The sequence below is a fragment of the Euwallacea similis genome, chromosome 27, assembly GCF_039881205.1.
Source record: "Euwallacea similis isolate ESF13 chromosome 27, ESF131.1, whole genome shotgun sequence".
NCBI lineage: Eukaryota > Metazoa > Arthropoda > Insecta > Coleoptera > Curculionidae > Euwallacea > Euwallacea similis.
The window spans coordinates 2,774,746-2,798,397 of record NC_089635.1 but is presented as its reverse complement, the minus strand read 5'-3'; the positions used below and the strand labels follow the sequence as shown (position 1 = coordinate 2,798,397).

Here is a 23,652-nt window from a genome sequence, read left to right as displayed (position 1 = left end):
CTAAGAAAACTCTTGCATACGGCCTTATTACTTATTACCATTTAATCTCTCCAGAAAATGTTGGACACGTAAAATGATAAAAAAACGTTGGGTCTTGGTACCAGGAGAATGAGCCCCAAAGAGATTCAAGTTGTTTAAAAACAGTCAACTCGGCAACACAGTATACTTCAGTTTCGACGCCCCTTCTCGAGTTCGAGGCGTTCGCATTTAAACGTCAGTGTGTGATCGAGCGCGTTCGGCGACGCATGGCGCACGACGCGCTACCGCCCCGACGCCCCCCCGTGGGGGCCCTGCCGCCCTGTTGTGCCCCGCTGCGATTACGACCGCCGCCCCCGCGGAACCCTGACTCACTGCTAGACGTGACCGCGAAGAAAGTGGCCGAAACGGTACCCTTTGCCCGCATCGAGGAGAAATACGACCGGATTCCCGAACCGGTCCAACGGCGGATTGTCTTTTGGAGCTTCCCCCGGAACGAGAGGGACATTTGCATGTACTCGAGTTTGAGCCGAGTCCAAAACAATCAAGAACCGGGAAGCTTAGCCTTCTGCAAAGGAATGAAGTTGCTTGAGAACGGATGTGTGGATAATGTATTGCAAGTCGGTATGTGGGTACCTAAACATAGATTTTGTCACTGCACTAATAAGCCTTCATTACTATCACCTATACGCATAAAACAGACATTTAGCATATACAGCCTTGAATGGGGCGCCACACCCAACCAACTGGTTTCCTCAATTTTTCCCATACAGCACTCATAATTGCTCCAACATTGTTTAATTACCTACATACAGACAAGTGGGTGTGTATTGGACATTTCTCCTAAACCACCCACTCAGCAAGGCCTATAGGACTGCTTGCAAGGTGTCATCATCATTATTGTGAGCCACACTCATAGATAGGACATACACAGGAGGATTTAGGTTTATCTATATGAGACCAGATTAGAGCTGTGAGTAAATATTTGCCTTGGTCTGGGTGGGAGGACAATAAGGGGAGTTAAGTGATGAGCAATATAGTAATGATTAGTTAAAGTGATGTAGAATGAGCATAAATGTGTTTTTAAGTTTGTTGTATGATCATCATTGCTCTATGACTAACCTTGAATAATCTCCTGAAATGCCTACCCTCCAAAGTACTTCTCAATCATTGTTTTCCTTTAAATCTTTAGCAAACCTCCAAAATTGAATTACCTTGGGGAAAGTTTTAAAAAATCTTCAAAAAAAAGTAAAAGTTTTACAAAAATGGTAAAATTTCAACTGACTTACATCTGTTAGTCCTAGAAGCCTTTACAATCAATGTCCGAGTTTTTCCTGTGAATCCTTAGTAGAGTCTTCTATTAGAAACCCAATACAGCTCAATCTAAAAAAGTTCAATATGACTGTCATTAAGGGATTCCAATGGGATTTTGGAAAAAATAATAATTTTTTAACTGATCTATATGTCCTAAATAACCAGAAGCCTAAAATGCTAATTACCACAATAATAATTTGCTAAAATAGCTCGTGTGTAAGTTTTTACTTGAAATTTAATCATTCAGATACAATATTTTGTAAACTCTGGTTGATACGCCTCTGAATTATTTATAATAAGTTGAGGTTATTTTAAGTTAAGCTGAGAAGTTCTAAATAGATATTACGAAAGGCTTTTGAGTTGTATTAAATTTAATACAGTTACTAACAAAAATTATCAGTACATATTTAATTAAAGGTTTTTGAATACCACTCTCCTTTGAACGCGCCCCCTGTATTCTCTATTTTCTTACTGACAGAGGTAACCTTCAACCTTAAACCTACATATTCTTAACTCAAATCTGTATCTCAGTTTAGTCATATCAAAATAAGTCCTAGAAAGTTCACGTTTCTTTATTTTTTAGTGTTTTACTAAATTTAATACTTTCTATTGATTTTAACAGAAAAAAAGCTCTGGTGGTATGGTGTTCAGAATTCATTACGTATTACAGGCAACTATACTAAACAACAATTCAAATTAAGAAAATGACTAGTTGTGACGGATTACCATGAACGAAATTGAAGTAAAAAAAACGGGCGCGAAGCTCCATTCATCATATTATTAAAACTAAAGCGAAATAAATAAGTTCGGGGAACTTTGAGAACGAAAATTAGTCTCGGGGCCCCTTTTCGGTACTTTTTCTCCAGGAAAGGGAGGACCTGTCTGTCTGCCTCTTGAGTTATATTAATGGAGCCCCAGATGATTACGGTTATTAGAGGTACCTAGGCAATTTTAGCGGCGCCTGCAGGAGCCGGCAACGGCGCAGCTCTAGGCCACCTTTGATCTCGTGAAGCACAGTGACACAGAGCGGCGTTGCCGCGTGTGAAAACGCCCGAAGACGGGCCGAATGGCGCTCGGCACTGGACGGGCCTCCGTTAGGCGGTGACGTAGCGTCGCCAAACAGCTGAGAGTGAAGGTGTCGCGCGTGACGATGTTGCCACGGGTCGCAATTTGTATTGAAATTGAGGATGGCTAGAAAGAACAAAAGAGTGGTGCAACAATATGGGTGGGAACGCGGTGCAAGAAAGTTTGACACGCTGCTCGAAGAAGCGTTCAAGTAAAAAAAAACACTTTCGGGGGGCCACCACTATAACCAGGTCTAAAAGCTTTTGATTTCATGCAGCTGTGGGAATTCTCTTCGGTTGAGGATCGGGTTAAAAGGGGTAACATTCCTTAGGTTTATTAGCTGATTTAGCTTATAAATTCAGCATAAACTAACTCAGGTTTAAATGTATTTTTATTTAGTAACATCATAAAGACGAAAACTTCTTAAAATTTCGCCAAGAAGCATGACAACCCATAACACTCTTAGATATAATCCTTAACCTCACTTTTTGACAATAATAATTCTTCAACAGCGACCAGACAGTTGCCATATTTGTCTGACAATCGAATTTAACTGTTCGCTAATAGATGGCCATGAATCAGCGGGAAATTCAAAATATTAAATCGGTCATTGCAGTATAAATTACTTTATAAAAAAACAATTTGTCTTTGTACTGCGTTTGGTATAATTTTCAAAAGAACTTTATTATATTCAAATTTGCTTAAAAATAAGTAATTTGATAAAAACATTTGTAGGGTTGTACTAAACTGAGTACAATTACGCAATCGTGTTATTTGACGATTTTTTTCTAGATTAAGTGAAATAAATAGTTGTGTTTTGATTGAATGCAAGTTTTCCTGAAATAATTTATAATTCCATTAAAATTTAAGATAATTATGACATTATTTTATACTAAAATGAAAAAAAATTTAAAAATTGAAGTTGAAAAGGTGAAAATTAAAGTTGTTATTATGAAGACCCCGTATGTATTTTTAACCAAATGAATATTCGTACTTACTAATGAGAACTTACATGAAAATCCATCCTAAAATTATTAAAATCTAACTTAAACTAAGTGTGATATTAATTTTTTTGTAAGACACCACAAAGGTCTAAAATTTCTTTTAAAAATTATAGCTTCAAATCACTGCATCCCAGAGTAAAAAAGATCTAGGAACTAACTCAGGCTCAAGAGAGGATTATATCACTATAAAGAAATGCGATGTCCCATTTTTTAAGACATCCTGTAGGGTTGTCATTTATTTTAAAATTAACCTTCATTAGCCTCACATATATCCCCCTAATTGATTTTTTATGAAATCACAAATAAACTCATAGGAATCCGAGCGCCTGTTAAATGAACATCCTATATATTACCGTTCTACAGTTATCTTTAGTCTTCTACAGTTTTTTTTTCTCACGTAGTAGAAAATATTTTTTTCAATATTGCCTTTAGTGAAATGCACAGTTGTACCGAATTTACTACAATGAAGTTCTAAGGGGGATGGCATTAAATATTTTCATCGTTCGCCTTTCAGAGAGTGCACCAATATCCTCCCCTTCTAACGACCACTTGTAGCCGCTGTGCGTCAGGTGGCGCTGTTGCCACGTTCGCACTCGAGGCTTCGACATAACTGGAATTCCATGGACACAAAGCGCCATTAATCACCGGAGAGAACCGGCATCATCATCATCATCATCGTCCGAGTGGTCAACCTTCAACCTCGCTTACCTGGCCGCTCGCTCGGTCTATTTATACGGCTCTCTTTTGTTTCGTTATTGTGTCATCTTAATTGCAATTGCCAGGGAGTTCAACGACATGCGAGATCGTTGAAAAGGAAAGAATTAGCCGCTTTTGAAGGAAGCGAAATTAAAAATGTTTCAGATTTTTCGGGAGTGTTCTAGAAGAGAGAGGAATGTTCGGTGGAGCAAGTTTTAATTGGAAAACCTCTGTAGGGAAAAAGTTGCGGAGCGGAAACAATAACGCATCGCCCGTATAGTACAATTATCAGTTTTTTAGTACAACGCGAAAAGTTGTTAATTAAACGCCTCAAACAGGCGGACAAAGGCAGTCTCTGCCTGGCTGGAAATCCCTTTTATAAATAAAGAATAGATTCCTCGTTGTATTCAAATTTCGGACATGCTTTGTACGTCGAAACAATACGATTTTGTGATGATGATGATGATGATGTGCCCGGACACACACACACACGCACACACACGCACATACACACACATACACACACACACACGATTAAAAAAAGCGCCTGAAAGGCCGGCAACGCTCTCTTTTAAACATTCTTTTCACGTTTTCGGGCCTTTGTCTAGGCAATTGTACTATTTTAACACGGACGTTATAGGCCAATGAGCCCCGCATGATTTGATTTATGTGCTGACATTTTGCCTAAATGTCAAAGGGGACGCGTCGCATCGATGGCTAATACACCCGAACGTTGTCAACGGGGTTCGGTTTGAATTTGAGTAATACTGGATTTGGAATTGTACTAAATATTGTACAATTATTAGTATCAGCCAAGATCTATATATGTTCTATATATGTACTCCTGTCATTTTTCTAAGTAGATCACATTTTAAAATTGAAAAATATATCTCTAATTGTACTAGGTTTAGTATAATTACAAAAACGACAATTGTAACAACTAAAACAAGTTGCATTTGCACGGAAATCTTTTGTACAAAACAAAAATACAAGTACAAAAAAAAACTTGTGGGAAATCCGCCCACCAGACAGATGCGCTTTATGGCTCCGGCAAAATGGTACCTTTAAAAATTACGCCCAGTCGGTCTATAAGCCCCCGATGGAACTACCTGACCCGACCCAATGATACCTAAACAAACACTAGACAGTCTCTCAGACTTGTGCAGGATCTTCGCCTGTTCGACATTTCTGAATCAATTTACCGCTGGAAGCGCGAAACAATATTTAATAATCGCACGATTCGTATGCAAATCCTGAGACCATAAGTCTGATCTGCATACCGGCCAGGGCCGAAAATGGCCGAACAGCTGCACTTAACTAGATGTATATTTATTTAAAATTTAAATTCGACGATGCGCTATCTGCGTCATAGTAATCTCGGTGGGGCCGTAACGTCAAGGGACCTTTATGGGGGCATAGGGGTGGCGCTAATTTATGGGACACCATTGTCGGAGGCCAACGGCCCCCGAGTGGAGATTATTTCACTCGGGTATCAATCTTTGATACCGAACTGTAATGAAGCAGCTTTGTTACTTTGTTGCTGCATGGAGTAATACTTGAGCCACGTGAGGCGTTTCCTTAGGAGGGAAAAAACGGCCTCGTCAGGCCAGATGGTGTGTTTTTGTGGCGCTTCGCGTTGCGCAATAGGAGAGAGTAGATTTTTATGGGTTTCTACGTAGGTAGCAAGTGTCCAAGGGGCTGAAATTAATTGTACTGAGTTTAGTACAATTGTGAACGAATCTGTTCGAGTTTATTAAATTACGTCAACCTGCGGTAGTAGGTGCCCAAAGGGCTGAAATTAATCGTATCAATTTTACTGCAATTAGAGTTGTTGTATAAAAAATAAAAGAGTACGATGAGTTCTTATGTAGGTAGCGAGTATCCAAGGGGCTGAAAATGTGTTGTACTAAGTTTAGTACAACTATAACCAATTCCTCATAAGTTTATTAGCATTTGTCAGTAACAATACATAAAAAGTGGACCTCTATTCTAAAGAATTGAGGATGGTCTTCTCATAGATTGTTCGAATTGTCTGCATTGTTAGAGGAGGTTGAAAGCAATGCTACTAAATATTGTATAATTATTACGAACGAGGCTTAATGAGCTACGTAAATAGTACTGTTATTATATTAAGCAAAAGTACAATAGAATTCCCTGCCTGAAGCTCGCTCCCAACTCTCCGGGCCGATAGATCCATACACTGTGGTTGCGTCACGTCCGCGACCCTTCTCGCATAAGCAAATAATAATTTTTGGGGCCACCGGTGGGAGGGAAGGGGCAGCGGCTCCCTTTGATCTCATTTGCCTAGAGCAACTTCGTGCCACCGATCTCCGACGCCATATTGATCGGCTATCGCCGACTTATTTATGATGGAGCGAGGGCCGCTGAATTGTACTGTGGTTAGTACAATTGGGCTCTGAATATGTGGCGCATTTTTCTCTCGGGCTAACTGTAGTTGCAAGGCCCAATTTGAATAAGTTAATAATCCGGGCCTGTTTAATATTAATCGCTTATTTCATTTACATTTTGTTTACCTGCTGGTAAGATGAAAAAAAACCGTTTTAGTACAATTCGCTCTGTAGTGAAGGGACACTCCTGCGGGGTTATTTGTACAAGGGGACATTAAATAAACATTGCCTGATGGGTAGTTGAGTGCGTCTGTTCGCCAAAATTCGTTTAATATCCAAGAAATCTTGTTGTACTAACTTGAAACTGATTTAGTACAACTAATTAAAATCTTGGACTTCTCAACGCTGATCAATAAATAATAACAACAGAGATAAAAGTACCGTTGCTTGACACATGTTGGCACACACATTTCCGAAAAAAGGTGGTACCTTAACGGGTTCCTCGAATATTAATCAACTTCGTCCGCTTCCTGGCTGTGCGCATCCAACATACGGCGCCATTTCTTTTTAAATTTCAGCCCGTATTAGTACAATTATTGCAATTTACGTAAACTTGGCGCCTCGTCCAATCAATCCGGTACTAATTCGACTATCATTTGTCCGGTGACGTCAGGTCATGTTGAAACAGCTTTTTATCATAGAATTATTATGAATGTGAGGAGCGCGTGGGGCTTTTTTCGGACCCGGCTGTCGGCGATTGTGTGTGCGATTTGATACGGTTTTGTACCGATGAAGTAATTATTGCTAATTGTACCGTCAGGTGTCACGGTTCAAGTGCCCGCTTGAAGTTTCTATTAAGCGTAAATAAGTTGTACAATCGTTGCTATCGAAAATAACAGTCTGTCGATATTTTAGTTTTTTGGAATTGTACTAAGCTTAGTACGATTTTTTTTTGGAGAAATTTTTCTAGAAATGTTATAACATTGTGTGATATTTTTTTTTTCATTTTGCTGCAAATCGGAACTTCTCTGTGAGACCTTATTCCCTAATAGTATTAAAGTAAAAAAGCAGATTGTTACATAACGACGTTGAATGTCACATTTGTTTTACAACAACGTCATAAACTTTAATTTGATATCTGGACCACTGCCTTGGGAAACTACTGTTTTTTTGACGCAAAATTTGGATTTTGCAGCTCTACCATCATTATCAGCGTGGCCTAGAGATATTCCACATCACGCGGAAACGATTCACAATTGTTTATTTACAATCGGTATGGTATTCCGTATTCGGCAAAAATGTCAAAGTAATCCCTCAAACTTTTAAGGCTATACCTAAACCAGCATTTATTAGTTATATGTGTCGATTTAGATATGAACACATCCACCGTTTGAAAAGATATTTAACTATTTTTTCGCGCATTTGGGTTCGTATTCCCTTAAATACTAATTTGAATAACTGTGATGACAAGAAATGATATAACCATCCTTGAACTTGATTAAAATTTGCATCCAAAAGACATTATAAACACTTTATATAATTGTTCTAAATTTAGTACAATTTTTTTCCATTAGTACAATACATAATACAAAAGAGTCCACATTTTTTAGTGGCTTTATACAAACTACAAAATTTTAGGTAGTTCCAATCAATAATAGTGCGAAAATAATTGTACTAAACTGGATGAATGAATGAATCTTTTACAAGATAAGACCGAAAGACAATCAGGGTGAAGGGAATCAGGAGGGTAAACAGGTTGACCCGGCCGAAACGGGGATCCCGCTTAACCGGGATATAATTAGCCGGCTTAAAGCGGATGGGTCGGTCTGCGTCGGGACGTGCCGTCGGCGCCCCTTTAATACGCCAGAAGGGATTGTTGCTTGTTGATTCGGAAAATCGCGAAGGCCACGCGACCCTTTGCAAAGATTTTCGGTGTTATCATGGACCAGGACACACGGAAACGAATTGTACTAAAGTCATTCAAAACGGTAAATTCAGCCTATAATTAGTCTGCTGGTAGCGGGCAAAAAACCCACTGGAATTAGTTTTTCTGGTGCGCCGCCGGGAGCACCTGCCGTCGACAGACCGACGACACCTGCACGGTAATCAGTGAAACAATGTTGCCAGGTCGGTACGATCTGCACCAACGCCTCAATGACGTCAAAACAGAAAAAGTTATTGTACTAAGTATAGTACAAGTTTGATGTTTTTGCGTCAGCTAGGATTCCTCTGTCCTGGCTGAGGGCGCCTTGATTGACTTCAGAGTCCCCCCCCCCCCCTTCCACCACCAATTCTGACGGAAGCGGCTTTTAACAGTGAATTTGCGGTAAATTGCCGCAGTAATTGCCCTAAAGCCGCTCAATGGAAAATTGAAAAAACTCAAGCTTAACGGAGAACCCAAAGCTAAAGAGAAAATTGTACTATTATTGATTTTTTGATTGGTACTTTTTCGCGACAACCCTGCTTCATGATAATCAGTTTCAATCTACGTCGGCGGATTTACGGGAAAAGCGTAATATTTCAGCGAGCTTCGCTAATAATTCAACGCGGAATAAAATTTAAATTCGGACGCGCAAAAAAGCGACCATTACTTTCGGTAGACGGGCGCCGCTTTTTCATTGTTGCCGGAAAAACGGCTCTTTTCCATCGAGAAAATGGCAAAACCCCCCGGCATTACCAATGATAAATAATACAAATCGCTGCCATATTTATACGTGGGCCGAATTGCCACATTTACGTAGGTTTGAGTTGTCAAATCAAGTGAATTTATTGGTTGTAAGTTTAATATAATTTTTTACATTTTTTTAATAAGGACGTTTCGTAATATCGAATATATTCAAAAAATAATTTTAATCAATGTAATACAATATAATAAACTCTCTTAATACCACCTAAAGGTCTCCTATAATTCACATATCTGCTAGAAGCACTTCAATTGTCGAATCAAGGCTGATTCATTGAAAAACTCGATGCGTGTGAGTCAACTCAATCCCAGAAAAGAGGCTCCCCACCGACCTGCAGAGATATAAATTTCCCGAAAGGAATCTATAAGTTTTGGCGTGTCTGGCGGCATATTGCAGCAAAGTTATTTCAATTTCGGACGTGCCATGTGTATGCGCTTTTTTAGTACAAATCGATATGCTTTGAATTAAATAAGTTTACGTGTGAACGAGACTCGAGAGAACGCAGAATAGTACAACTTTGTAGTTAATTCAGTACATTTCTGGTACAGGCTTTCTACGCCTCTGTGCATGTCAGCCCTCCCAGGGAATCGAATTAAAAGGATACAAAAGGGGGGTGTATACACTGAAAATATTGTTTTATAATTTATTTTGTAAGTGCTGCGGTCCATTTATGCTGACAAGAGATAGGGGGCGTCCCCCCCCCCCCCCCCCCAACGAACAGAAACATGCTCTCAGGGTAGTTGTCAGCGTTGATTACGTTAGAAGGGGCTATTTTATGAGAGTCCTGGGAGAGAGATTGCAATGTTAGTTTGCATGATTTTACTTAATACTAAAGTTTTTTATAATTGCACTAAGTTTAGTACAATTTTGTATAGTACATATAGGAGATGCTATTGAATGAAAAGTTGAGGATTATTATTAAAAAGGACTTCTAAACAAAACCAATAATACATTCCTATTTTTCGTTCAACCAGAGTAGCTAAGGAAGCTCTAGAACGGTTTAATACAATTGTTTTCTTAACATTCGATAAAGAGGAATTTGGAGGTGTTATTGAAGGAAAAGTTTATGGATTACAATTAAAAATGTCTTCTAGACAATTCTTAACTAAATGTTCTTTAATTTTCATCCACCCAATGTCTCTAATGAAGCTTTTAGGTTTAATGCAAATATCTATCGGCAGGTTTGCTATAAGTACATTTTTTTCAAAACTTTTTCTTAAATGATTCTCAAAAAACTATGAAAATGTAGATTTTTCTTAATCGTACCAACTTTAGTACCATTGCGTAACGTGGGATTGAACGAAAGATGCAATTAGATAGAAAGCCGGTTATTAAAATTGAAAATAGAAGAAATTTTGGCTGAAAACTCAAAAAGTAATTATTGTTTTAAATTTGGTGCATTTTGATTTTTCCTGGAAAAGCTAGTTCTTAGGCCGGTTTTCGCTAGAAAAACATTTATAATGAAGTTACGTATCTCTATACGTGCATAGCAGATATACTAAGTTTTACTGTAACATAGCTGTATCTTCTTATTGATTAATTCCTGCTCAAATCCTGAGCAAAAATACTCGGAAACAACAGATCTGCAGGAATTAATAAAAAATGACACTTATCTATTAACCAAAAGGCCCCCTCTGTCGCCGCCCGTGTAAATTTAAAGCCGTCCCCCCCCTTGATCAGTCCCCGCCCTTCGCCCTAGAGCCCTTAAGGCCGCCTCCGTAAGGCAGCGAATCGTCCGCCCAGCCAGCCTACATAATACATATAGACACACTTCTCTGTTTACACAAATTACTAGCAATATTTTTTTTACTCGGGCGACGTTGCCGGCTTCAGTACTATTCAAGTATAATTACGCGTCAAAGTCCTGACAAGCAAAATGAGAATGAGGTCGCATTTGGGGTGAAGTGGCAATGTCGCGAGCCATTCACGACCCGTGTGACGTCAAGTGGGCGATCGATAGGGGTTGGCAGGCGTTGAGCGCCGGCGCGCCAGTAATTTAAATTTTATTATCACGTGGAGCTCCCGGGGAAAACGACTGTTGGATCGACCAGAGCAAGGGGAAACCAAAAAGGTTTTTTCGTGTTCCTTTTTTTTTGGTAGCGATTTAGTACAATTACCTTTAAGCGAAATGGAACAACAGGAATGTGGGTCAAAGGACTTAAATAGCGTATCTATTTTCGCACGGTGCAGCGGTGCGGTTCGCACCTGAAATCCCGAAAAGAGAACAAAACAAAGACAGACGACCCCGGTGACAAATTGGGGACTCAGGTGCTTTCCAGTCAAACAGGACCGCATTTTGCAAAAAGAAAAAGAGTTTTTTGCCTTATAAAGTACACCTTTTTTGGCTGTTTTTGTTTAATTGTACTAAGTTTAGCATGTTATTGTGAAATATGATTTTGTTCTTTGATATTTTGAATTTTCATTGCGATTTATAAATTTTACAATTACACTATAGTTCAATTATTTTTTTGGCTACAGATATAGGGTTTTTTAGTAGTTTTATAGGTTAACCAGTAATATTATTTTCCATTTTTATAAATTGTACTAAAATGGTACAATTCTTATTCTACCGCAATGATATTTTTTTTAATTCTTTTAACTTTTTAATTCAATAATATTTCCAATATATTTCTCCGAAATTTCTTATTTATAATTGTGGTCACAGGAATACAATTTTTTTTAGTACTTAAAAAAGGTTTTTCCTTGACGAAATTTTTTTAGTCCGTCTCTGATGCCACACTCCATACCCTCGATCTGTTGGCGGCACGCCGCAACGCCACGACGCTCTTAAAGAGGAGCGACTCGTCGGGACGCTCGAGCCCCTTTAAAATAGCTGCCACGGCGCCCTGTACCACGCCCATGCCCTTCGCTAATTCGTTTCTTTAACTGTCGGCACTGATTTTCCCCGATTCTTCTTTTGTTTTGTCTGAGGCAAAAGGGTATCTTAGTTTTACATCATCGACACTTTTTACATTGATCGAATGAACGCATGTCGTGTGAGTGTGCATGTGTATTCGTGTGTATGTGCATATATATACGTATGTATACGCGTGTGTGTGTGTGTGTGTGTGTGTGTGTGTGTGTGTGTGTGTGTGTGTGTGTGTGTGTGCGTGTGTGTGTGTGTGTGTGTGTGTGTGCGTGTGTGTGTGCGTGCGTATGTGCGCGTGGGTACGTGCGTGTGTGCGTGCGTGCGTGCAAGTGACGTCATCAAAACAAAACAAATAATGAATGAAATGTTACTATTACAACTGCATTCCGGAATTACGCGTAAACAACAAATTCCCACGCCGATGACGCATGGGCGGCGATTGCGTGGCCGGATGCAACGCGCCATACCGGTAGAGAATTGCGCGCAATGTTGTCATGTTCTCGGCGCTATTTTTCCCTTTAAAAATCAAAGTAAATGCAATTTTTCGGTCTTAACTGTCGAGCAGCTGATTTAAAGTTAAGCCCTTTGAGCGACGCGCATTTAGAGCACTCGTAGGAATTAGGGAAAAGCGGGACTATATGGCAACGGCGTCATCGACTGCGTGTGCCACTGGCAGATAAACAAAAACAGCCTTGACGGATGTCACGCGGAAGTGGGAAGGGGGGACGATGACCTAGACCAGCAGCGGCGGAGAAAGAAGGCGGCGTTGCCGCGTGTTTTTTGAATGCACCCACATCACATTCTCTACTACCTCTTGTTTGCGAACAAGACCAGAGGGATTTCAAAGATAAATCCGAAACTATTGTGCGGTGTCTTTTCTCGCGCTTTGTAAGGGATTGAGGGAACAAAGCCCCAGGTTGCCTCCCGGGGCTTGCAAATGCAATTCGGGGCACAAATGTATACGCGCTTCATTTGGTACCTACCCATGAAAGCAGATGTTTTTAGATTGAACAAAAGAATTGTACTAAGTCTAGTACAATTCATTTCTCGATCATAATGGGCCGTAAAGTTTTAATGCTCTTCCACGTAGAAATTTAACATCTTCTGAGAAGAGAAACATTAATAGGCGACTTTAAAATAATAAAAAAAAAACGAGCGTAATTTCTGAGAAGCGGTCAGACAGGTCGTGGGAACCCTCCAGATGACCGTTTTTGGTTCTCATGAGACATTTTGTTACAGGTTTCCATTTGAGCGGCGTCGTGACGGCTCCTAAGACTTCCCCTCCGGCTTCCCTGCCCTGCGGCGCACCGGAACCCCCTCACAAGTTCAAAGTGTCCGTCAGTTTTGATAGGTGAGTAACAGCTTTTATGCCGTGATAATTGTACTAAAGGAGAATTCGGGCATTAAAAAAAATGAGCGACAATATGGTCGCAGGAAGTTACGTAACGATATTAATAAACCAGACAGTGGAAGAATTCGATCATATTGTCGCATTTAGTGCGTACTAATGCGTGCCTCCGAATGCGCCCTAAATTACTCTTCTGTGACAGGTGCAAGATTACGTCAGTGACGTGTACGTGCGACACTAGGGACATCTTTTGGTGTCAGCACGTGGTGGCGCTGTCTCTCTACCGGATCCGCAATGCCGAAGTTGTCCGTCTCAGAGTTCCTATTTCCGGTAAGTAAAAAAACCGTCGAGAACAAAGGGTCTTAATCGTCCCGATGACGGGATGAGACGATAATTGAGGCAGCAGGTAGCAAGGCGGCGAGATATCGATCCAGGCGAGACTGCACGCTTTAATGTCGCCCGTAGCGCGCTTCGCGATATCCCCTTTAAGTTGGAAATTGTACTAAACAAGTGAATTGCCACAAGAAGTGGGCTTGTGTAATTGTACTAAATTTAGTACAGTTCTGTTTCGCCTTGTGCGTCCTGACATATCCCCTTTAAACCATTTAAAGCCGCCCCCCGCGTTTGAATGTCGCTCACTTTTGCTTTTCCGTGCCCCGTTTTCGTTGTTTACGCTTGACCACAACCTTTGCCACTTTTCCTCCGTTTTTTCGCTTTTATCTTGACCGCATAAGCGATTACAAGTTGCCCCAAACCATTAAATCACACTTGTAACTGTAGATGAATGGTCATTTTGGTGGCATTTATTATTATAATAGATGTAAACATTGGAATTTTGAATTTTTATTAAAAGTATTTTTAAATTTATTGAGTAATCAATGTAAATTTTTAATTATTTCGCAATTTTATATTTACTAATGGAATTTACAATAAATATTCGTATAAGGCTTTTACGACTATCTGCGATGACGTCAGTAATGGCCGCCATTGAGTTGGCCTCGTGCATTTATTCCAATTCTGCGTCAACCTTCAACATTGTCACTTTAAAGTCATTTGTGTCGTTTGTCAAAATGGCCGCCATGCCTCTTTGTACAGTTATTTACCAATATATTTTATTGCATTTCTGTTCAAATCGCTCTATTTTAAGCAAAAGTAATAGTAAAATCGTTTATTTAAATCCTCTATTTTGTTAACTCGATGCCTCTGAGGCTAGAAAAGTATCCGGCAAGTGAATAATCTGCCCTAACCTACTAAAAAACTGATCATGGAAGATGACGATTTTTTCGAATTTTTTCGTAAAAAGGATCTCAGCAAAGTCAAGAAGTTCGATTTCAAGAAGGCCAAAGCTTCTAAAATCGCCTCCACCAGTGTCTCAGTTTTGGAATCGAAAAATGGGTTGGTAACAATGCAAAGCTTAATGTTAAATTTTAATCTTCGACAAGAGTTTAAGCATAAACTAGATCTGCCAAATGGTTGTAGGTTGTATAAATCATCTTCTGCTAAGAGCCCCACGGGACTGAGCTCCATTGAGACTTATCCCAATTTGCAAATTTCAAACAAATTTGCTTTGACTAAAGAGAGCCTTCGAGAGGACTTGATGCACAATTTAGAATTCCAAAACAACTGCAATTTAACGGAACTGTGTCCCTCCCAGAGCTCTCAGGGAAAACGCCCCAATACAGTTGCAACAAAGTCTCAAGTTTCCACTAAGAAATTCACTTTCACAAAAGTAGTTTCACCTTCAATTAATAGCAAAAAAATAGATGTTTTGGATGGGTTGCACCACAGCCCAAATGGAATGGCTAAAGTCTTATCAAACTGGAGTACTTCCAGCAGTCCACATCTATTTAACTCACACAAACTTAGCAAATATTTTGATTCAACAAATGAGTCGAAACAATCCCTTAAAGATGCTCCAAAATCTCCTCTCAAATCCTTTAAGAATTCAAATTTTGACTCCAGTGCTAACACCTCAAATGAGAGTAGAATAGAGAGAGAACCTCAAGTAGTAGAATCCAAAATTAAGTTCAGCTGCAAGAAAAAATTGTCCAGATTTACTGAAAGCAGTACCCCTTCCATGGCTATCAGCAGTGCTGATTACATGGATGACGATGAGTTTGAACGGAGATTCGGAAGTCTTAACAATGAATCAAAGTCAGAAAAATTCTCTGACAAATTCATTAATAATAAATTTAAAGCTACTGATGAGGCTCAAATGGAAATAGATACAAAAGACCTCCTCAATGAGGTCTCCAACTTCAACTGGGAGGAAAATGTGTTTGATGAAGAGGAGCCCCCCTGGCAAGGCTTCAAAGATCGACATGATGACTCTACAGAATTCTGTGGCACCTATGAACATTCGAATGTGATGTTAGAAGTTTTACATCAAAAATTTGGTTTAAGAGCCTTCAGGTAAGTTTTATTATTAAAATACATTAACATATTTAACTGAGAACCTTAGGCCCCACCAAAAGGAGATTATTAATGCAAGTCTTAAGCAGCACGATTGTTTTGTGCTCATGCCCACAGGGGGTGGTAAGAGTCTGTGTTACCAGCTGCCGGCTATTTTAATGCCAGGAGTCACCATTGTGGTGTCCCCTCTGCGTGCTTTGATCAGTGATCAAGTAGGTTTTGATTAAGTTGTTGGGAGGGAGGGGGGTACTAAGTTAAAGGATATTTTTAGGTTGATAAATTGAATGCTTTGGATATTGCTGCCGCTCATTTATGCTCTGATGTCTCCAAGGAAGAGTGTGATCAGATTTATATGAAATTGAGCATGCGTGAGCCAGGTATCAAGCTATTATATCTCACTCCTGAAAAGATTAATGTGTCAAGGTGAGGGGAGTCGATTGATTACAAGGGGTGGACCATTCATTGTTGGGCAATAAACCATGAAAAATTGTCGTAAATGGTAACGAAATTATTTGAGAATTTTTTCCTATTATTAGGTATTTTGTACTCTCTGCCTATATTATTTTTTTGAATGAACCACCTCTATGTTCATTAATATGTTCAATATAATCCTGATACTGTTCATCAATTTAGGGCCACAATAGATAGTCTGAACGCTCTATACCAACGCGGTAAACTAGCACGATTCGTTCTGGACGAAGTTCACTGTTTATCGCAGTGGGGCCACGACTTCAGACCCGACTACAAACAGCTGGGGTTGCTGCGCAAAAACTACCCCAACGTGCCTATTATATGCCTCACGGCTACTGCCACCAAACAAGTAGAAAACGACGTCATCAACATTTTAGGACTGTCGGGAGTGAAGCGCTTCATCCGCAGTTTTAACCGGCCCAACATCAAATATGAGGTGGTGCAGAAGCATCGCGGGGCTACTCAAGAAATCGCTGCCCTTATAACCTCGAAATTCCCCAAAAAGTCGGGAATTGTTTATTGTTTGAGTAGGGGGGATTGCGATAAGATGGCGGACGATTTTATTCAATTAGGTGTAAAGGCGAAGCCTTACCATGCGGGGATGAGCGATAAGGTACTTTTAAATTTTATTATTAAATTAAGTTTGTACTTTGTTGGTTTAATTGTAGGTTCGCGAAGCAATTCAGCGGGAATGGATGCAAGACCAGTTCCACGTAATCGTAGCTACCATAGCTTTTGGAATGGGTATAGACAAGCCAGATGTCCGGTTTGTGATTCACAACTCAGTTCCCAAATCAGTAGAAGCTTTTTATCAGGAAAGCGGTAGGGCTGGCCGTGACGGAGAAGTCTCATATTCCTACCTCTATTATTCCTACGGAGATGTAACTCGCCTGAAGAGGTAACTTTTAACCCTGCGCGCCGAGTTCCGCTAATTGCAATCCGTGCCAGGCTGATGCAACGCGACAGCAACCTTAGAAAAACACTGGATGCGCATGAAGAAAATTTGAAAAAAATGGTCAGTTTCGCCGAAAACGTGGTGGATTGCCGCAGATATCTACAACTGATTTACTTGGGCGAACACTTTGATCGACGCATTTGTATTGCAAATAAAGCGACAACCTGCGATAATTGTCTTAATATTGACAAATATAAGACTGTGGAGGTGGGTGAGCAGGCGCGTCAACTTTGTCAAATCCTCCGGGATTTAACTAGCAAGGAAAATGTTACTCTGCTTTATATTGCGGAGGTTTTTAAGTGAGTCTTGTAAAGTGATGTGTGAGCAATTTTTTAATGGGTTAATGGTTGTTTTAGGGGGTCCAAGACCAAAAAACTTCTATCCAAGGGTCATGACCGGCATCCTCTCTATGGTGCAGGGGCTTCCATGGATAAAAACGAAATCCATCGAATACTAAAAGAACTCATTTTCAAACACGTTATGCAGGATTTTTGCGCTTACACCGGAGATTTTCCAGTGGTCTACCTCAAACCTGGGCCAAAGTTCTATCAATTCTTCAACTCCACAACTAAAATGGCGATTTCAGTTTGCAGTGAAAGACGCAGGGAAGCGCCCGCAGCTGCAATTAAACCCAGACAAGCTCAACCATCAACTTCCAAAGAAGTAGTTCCATACAGTGTTCAAATACAAAACGTAGCGAAACTGCAAGCTGCAAGGAAATTACGGATTTCCCATCTTAAAGTTCAGTGTCATGAAGAGCTGCTGGAAGAGTGCAGAAGACTTGCTATGGAGCGTAATCTCACTCTCTCCTCAATCATGAACCTCGCAGCGATTAAATCAATGAGTGATAACCTCCCAATAACTAGAGAAGAAATGCTCAAGATCCAACACGTCACTGTTGCCAACTACAACAAATACGGAGAATTTTTCTTAAAAATCACACAGAAATTTCGGGAAGAACATGATGCAATTGCGCCGTTAGCTTCGTTGAAGAAAATAGAGAGCGAAGAGAGGATTGACGAGTTTTCGGATGATGAGAGGAGGGGCGATTTTAGAAGTGCAGGGCCTTCGAATCGGGGTGCAAAGCGCAAGAGGGGCGGCTGGGCGGGGAAGACGGGAGGGTTTAAGAGGAGGAAAGTGGGCGGAAAGAAGATCAAGCCTAAAACTAGTGGCTGGAAGTCCAAGGGCAATACTAAGGGTAGAGGTTTGGGGCTGATGCCCGTTCACATTAGATAAGTGTCAATTGATTGTCAAATAAAATTGCTGATTTTTGGTTTTAAGTGTTTTATTTATTGATATTACGATTACCCTAATATGTGGTTCCCGTTTTCAGCTAACTTCTTTATATTTAAATACATCATTAATAATTTTTTTTCTAATTCACAGAAACGCTTCTCCAAATGGATCGGCAGCAGCTGCAAAAGTTCGTGCAATACCTCATTGCGGAGCATCACACTGAAGTGCTCCCCACCGCGCAAAAGCTGGCTGACGAGATACTGCAACAGCGCAGCGAAATCAATCAGGTTAGAAGCAACTGAAAAGTCTTTATAATTTTTAATTATATTACGCATCAGTTTTTTTTCTTGTATTTGAAATCACTTATTTTGACAGATTGCTGGCGCCCCTGATCCCACCGCAGGTGCTGCCGCTGACGATGCTCACTCGTGGCACTTGGACGAAACTCAAGTGTGTGAGCAAGTGCGTTCCTATCTCGCGCAAGGCACCTATTATAATGCCAATAAACAATTAAACTCCCTCTTTTCCAAAGTGAGTCTGTCAATTATTATTTCTTTCGTTGCAATTTTTAATTGACAATATCAATTACTGACAATAGGTACGTGAAATGTTGCGTGCACAAGATTCTAACGGCGCGCGCATGCTCACTCTGATCACCGAACAGTTTCTACAAGATCCGCGTCTGCAGCTTTGGAAATCACAGGGCACACCCATGACGGATAAATGTCGGCAGTTATGGGACCAATTGGGTTCTTTATGGGTGTGCATCGTCCTTAATCCAGGCTGCACGCCCCTCGAAAAGACGCAGTGGGAAGAGCAGTTGAACAAATGGATCCGGATGGACGTGTGTCCCCCTGAAGACCCGGATTTTCGGGTGCAACTGGTGGGCGGTCCCCGAGATTCTGTAAGTTTTGATTGGGTCAAATTGAAATAAGCAATGTGATTGGTTTCTTGTGTGCACAGTATGTGAATAGGGACCGAGATAGAGATCGATATTGGTACGAGAGAGATAGGTACTCGGAGAGAGACAGGGAACGGAGAGAGAGGAGGGATCGTGAACGAGAGAGAGAAAGAGACAGATTAAGTAACAGGCCTGTGAGTATTTTAAGTCTTTTTCTTGGCGAGTTGTTGTATAGGGTTTTCCTTTGTTAGAATTACCAGTCGTCGGACAGTTCAAGCGAGTCAGATGACGAGGAGCCAAGTTACAGCCCTCGGGGCGCGAAAAGACTGAGAGTGTCCGCTAGAGGACATTCGAAACCGGCGCTGCCGCGGACCATATTCCACCGCGCCCTAGATGCAGTGGCCATGTCCTGGGACAACATGCACCTGAAAAACGTCTTGTCCAGCGACACGTACTGTTCTCACGTACCCGACAACTCAAACTCCAACGGCAGCTTTAATTCTCAGGGACAACCTCTTTGGAACGGTAAGTCTTTCCCACTTTGCAACAACTTTAATTATTTACATTGATTAAAGTAGAATCGATACCGTGGTGTGCAGCAAGAGTTGATTCGCTGCGCTCGCACGGACACTCAGAAGCAGCTTTGCGACTGGCCGTGTCGGTGGTGCGCACGATGAAGCAACAGCAGTTGCAAGCGCAGCGCCAGTGGCATGAGAGCCAGCAGCAAAAAGCCGGCACTTCCTCGCAGCAGCCTAAAGCGTGTACTTCGCGTTGTCAAGGCGCGTGTATGAGTTCTTCCTGCTCCACCACGAGCGCCAGCGCACCAGCCAATCAGGATGGGTGGGTGGGGCATCCTTTGGATCCCATTGGCTGCTTGTTTGACACATTAGCCGATGCCTCCACTATTCCCGATGATCAGAGACCACGTACGCCCAGTTACTTGGATCTAGTGAGCATGGACGAGCAACACAATTTACGACCACGCTACCAGCACGTACCGGTAGTTGGATCCAGGGATAGGGCGGAGACGTATTTGACCTTGGCCTTTGAGGTGGCGTTAATAGGCCTGGGACAACAGCGCGTGATGCCTGTTGGGCTATATGCACAGGAAAAGGCCTGCAAACAAGAGGACCGCCTTATTGCCAAGCTGCAAGAGATTGAGTTAGATAATAGTTTAGTAGCTGTTTTGAGGAGGCAGGCTATTATTTTGCTTGAGGCAGGTCCAACTAGTGGATTGGGAATTGGGATACATCCGGAGTCCATTCCGATGCACACTTTTGCTAGGTGAGTAAAACGGGTTAACTTTTCAAGTTAGAATTACTTTAAAGAAATTTATAACTTTCTTTTACGTACCTGCAATGAAATTCTTGACTTGAGTACTACAGATTGTTATATCTCTTGGCAGGTTTTTATTCTTGTCGTTGCTGAATTACTATCCAGATTTGGCGTACGAAGTGGGTTTGAGGGCAATGCGTTTGCCGCTGCTGGAGGAGGGCGAGGGCGGCGACGGGGGCCCATCGGGGGGCTCTAACGGGGCCGGCCCGTTGGCCGGGGCGGGCCGGCCCCCGCGCTGGTTCACCTTGGGCCACATCGAAAGTCAACAATGCGCCTTGAGTAGCACCATGCTCAGTGCGGCGAAAGGTGCCATTCTTTTCCATTTTCCCATGACTTTATTCATTGTGAATCTCTTAGGGGAGGTAATGCGATTGCGCACAGTGCTGGAATCGTCGCAACGGCATATCCATAGCTCCTCCCACCTGTTCAAGCTGGCGCAGGACGCTTTTCGTTTTGCCACGCCCGAAAACAGCCCGCGACACCCTACTCTGTTAAGCGTAGCCTTCGAGCTGGGATTACAAGTTATGCGCATGACATTGTCATCAATGAATTGGCGTAGACGAGAAATGGTGCGCTGGCTGGTGACGTGTGCAGTAGAACTTGGCCTTGACGCCCTCATCTCGTTGATGCAAAACTGGTATCAATTTTTTTCTGCAACGGAGGCGGCAGGACCAGTGGCCACCACCATAATGTCGCGAGGCACCATGTTGCGTCTACAGTTGAGCTTCCAGCAGCAGGAAGAATTGAGCGGATGCGCGCGCACTTTGGCTCTACAGTGCGCCACAAAGGATCCGCCCAATTGTGCCCTAAACGCGCTTACATTATGCGAAAACGAAGCGCTGGCCTTCGAGACAGCCTATCAGATTGTGGTGGACGCCGCCTCGCTGATAATGACTTCGTCACAACTGTTTACCATCGCAAGATATATGGAGCATCGCGGCTATCCGAGTAGGGCGTATAAGCTGGGTATGCTGGCTATGAAGCACGTGCATTTGGCATACAATCAGGTGGGTCTTAAGTCAGAACATTAAAAATGTTTTTGAAATTTAATACGTTCGGTTGGTTCCAGGATACACACCCGGCCATCAACGATATCCACTGGGCTATGGCATTAGCCCATTCCCTAGGCAAAACCGAGCTGGGTCACATGGTACCACTGCTTGTTAAAAATGTGCAATGTGCCACCGTGTTAAGCGACGTACTGCGAAGATGCGGGGCCACGCCCCCGGGCGGGCCTCCCATCGTACCGCCGCCCCATCCCGATCCCAAACACGTACCGCTTCGCAGCCGATGCTCCGCCCCTGGTAAGGCTGTGGTAACAATTCACTATCAGTGCCTCACCTCATTTTTATAAGTTTGATGCTAGCAACTTATTAGAAAAATATATACAAATTTTAGAAAATTGACAAACGTCAAATTACCGGCAGAAGAAAAAAACAATATTAATAACTTTTAAGCTAGCACATCGAAACTTGACAGATGTTAGAAATTAGTAAACAAATCTCCCACACTCTTTTAGTAACTTATTAAATTAATTAGGTCCGAAGCCATTGTCCTTTGACCGCCCACCGTTGCGACCTCTGCTGGAGGCAGCGGTAGCGGCGTACGTCAACACCACCCACTCGCGACTGACACATATTTCCCCCCGCCACTACGCAGATTTTATCGAGTTTTTAGGAAGGGCCAGAGATACTTTTGCGCTTGCTCATGACGGTCACGCCCAATTTGCGCAGCTGTTAGAGAATATGAAGGTAGCCTATAAAGGGAAGAAGAAGCTGATGTTCCTAGTGAAGGAGCGGTTCGGCTGATGACTGCTGAAGAGGTGCTGCGCGCACGCAGCTGCGCAGTTCCGTCACCACAGGGGCTGCTGCCCCTTACCCCGTTAGAGTGCAATATTCGGTCTCTCTCGTGATATTTTGTTGTTTAGGTTATGTTTTTTTGACAGACTGATGAAGGGGCCGTTGGTTCCGGAAATTCAAACTAAACTCCAGACATCTCGTAGGTCAATTTTCGGAACTACAGCCACGAATCGATCTCGGCTTTTAAATTATTATTATTAGCTAATTAAGCGCCAATTTAGTTGTTTTAACTTCTTTTTCTGTTTTAAGCCAAAGATGTTTTTTTGTTAAGGGAGAAACGTGTCCTTGAGACACATTTCGAGCCGTTAATCCCGCTCCGTCCTTCCGACAGCGCCGCCATTTTTTGTTCTTTCTGGCGTCGGCTCGCACACCTCTTGTAAATATTGCCAAGACTGTAAATAGCGTTTAGGTCAACTTGTGTAAGTACAAAATCGTCATAAGCCAATTGTTTTTGCTAACCCCCCGACTCTAACTATATATTTATTTGTCATTTTCTTTTATATGAAAATAGAGCTGTGATTATTATTTTAATTATTGTCGGAACTCTTATCGTGCCACCGCGCCGCCATTTTGTGTATATAGACATTTGCCAAAATAAAAGAGCGGCGTCGCCGCAATGGCACCTCCGGATTGTACAGCGTGTACATAACTTATAAAAATAACGTATAGATGATCAGAATGCGTAGTCGGTCTTCTGTTTACGTATTACTATACACATAGATGTATGTGTAGAATTAATTTATGGATTATTTTTATGATAATGTGAATAAAATAATGTTTGTAATTTAGTGGTTGGAGTTTTGTTGACGATTCGAACACCCACAATACCCTCGAGCGTGTTCGTAATATTGAATTTGTAGTGTTAGAGATCATTTTTACTTGTAATTACGTGCATGGGACTGTATTATTATGTTTTCTCTAGCAGATTTTGAGACCATCTACGTTACCATGAAGACGGGTAGAATAAAGTCCTTTAAAAGGATTTCAGCCATCTGTTATAGGGTAGCAGCCACGGGAATGGATATTAATTTACAGGTGTTAATTGACAAAAATTAACAAAATATATGAATGTAATAAAATTTGGAGTAATTTACGACACACGTCATTTTGTCTAAAACTCAGTACAACAAAATAACGTTCTAATTCACGTGATTGATTCAATATAGGGAGATGGTCGAT

At 41.5% G+C, this 23,652-nt stretch overlaps 3 protein-coding genes across 4 annotated transcripts in view; 2 read left to right on the top strand and 1 right to left on the bottom strand.

Annotated features, from left to right (window-relative positions):
• LOC136417273 (rho GTPase-activating protein 11A-like) overlaps nucleotides 1–23,652 on the bottom strand; it is a 46,852-nt gene that overhangs the window by 5,664 nt on the left and 17,536 nt on the right. The gene's annotated exons all lie outside the window — the stretch shown is intronic.
• Nucleotides 205–23,261, top strand: LOC136417269 (zinc finger SWIM domain-containing protein 5-like). 2 transcript variants are annotated; one of them, XM_066402886.1, is made up of 13 exons: nucleotides 205–600; nucleotides 13,196–13,307; nucleotides 13,507–13,634; nucleotides 18,529–18,665; nucleotides 18,754–18,909; nucleotides 18,977–19,282; nucleotides 19,342–19,473; nucleotides 19,531–19,804; nucleotides 19,858–20,563; nucleotides 20,685–20,920; nucleotides 20,972–21,621; nucleotides 21,684–21,918; nucleotides 22,154–23,261. In XM_066402886.1, exons 1-13 carry the CDS (start codon nucleotides 246–248, stop codon nucleotides 22,420–22,422), a joined length of 3,696 nt encoding a protein of 1,231 aa, XP_066258983.1. In that variant the 5' UTR covers nucleotides 205–245; the 3' UTR covers nucleotides 22,423–23,261. The 2 variants fall into 2 exon arrangements, with proteins under 2 accessions (XP_066258983.1, XP_066258982.1); XM_066402885.1 differs by having other exon boundaries at nucleotides 19,855–20,563.
• On the top strand, nucleotides 14,366–18,414 carry Blm (Bloom syndrome helicase). Its single transcript, XM_066402889.1, has 8 exons — nucleotides 14,366–14,699; nucleotides 14,784–15,716; nucleotides 15,766–15,928; nucleotides 15,988–16,139; nucleotides 16,350–16,800; nucleotides 16,856–17,085; nucleotides 17,136–17,441; nucleotides 17,499–18,414. The coding sequence occupies exons 1-8, from the start codon at nucleotides 14,569–14,571 to the stop codon at nucleotides 18,376–18,378; spliced, it is 3,246 nt and encodes a 1,081-aa protein (XP_066258986.1). The 5' UTR covers nucleotides 14,366–14,568; the 3' UTR covers nucleotides 18,379–18,414.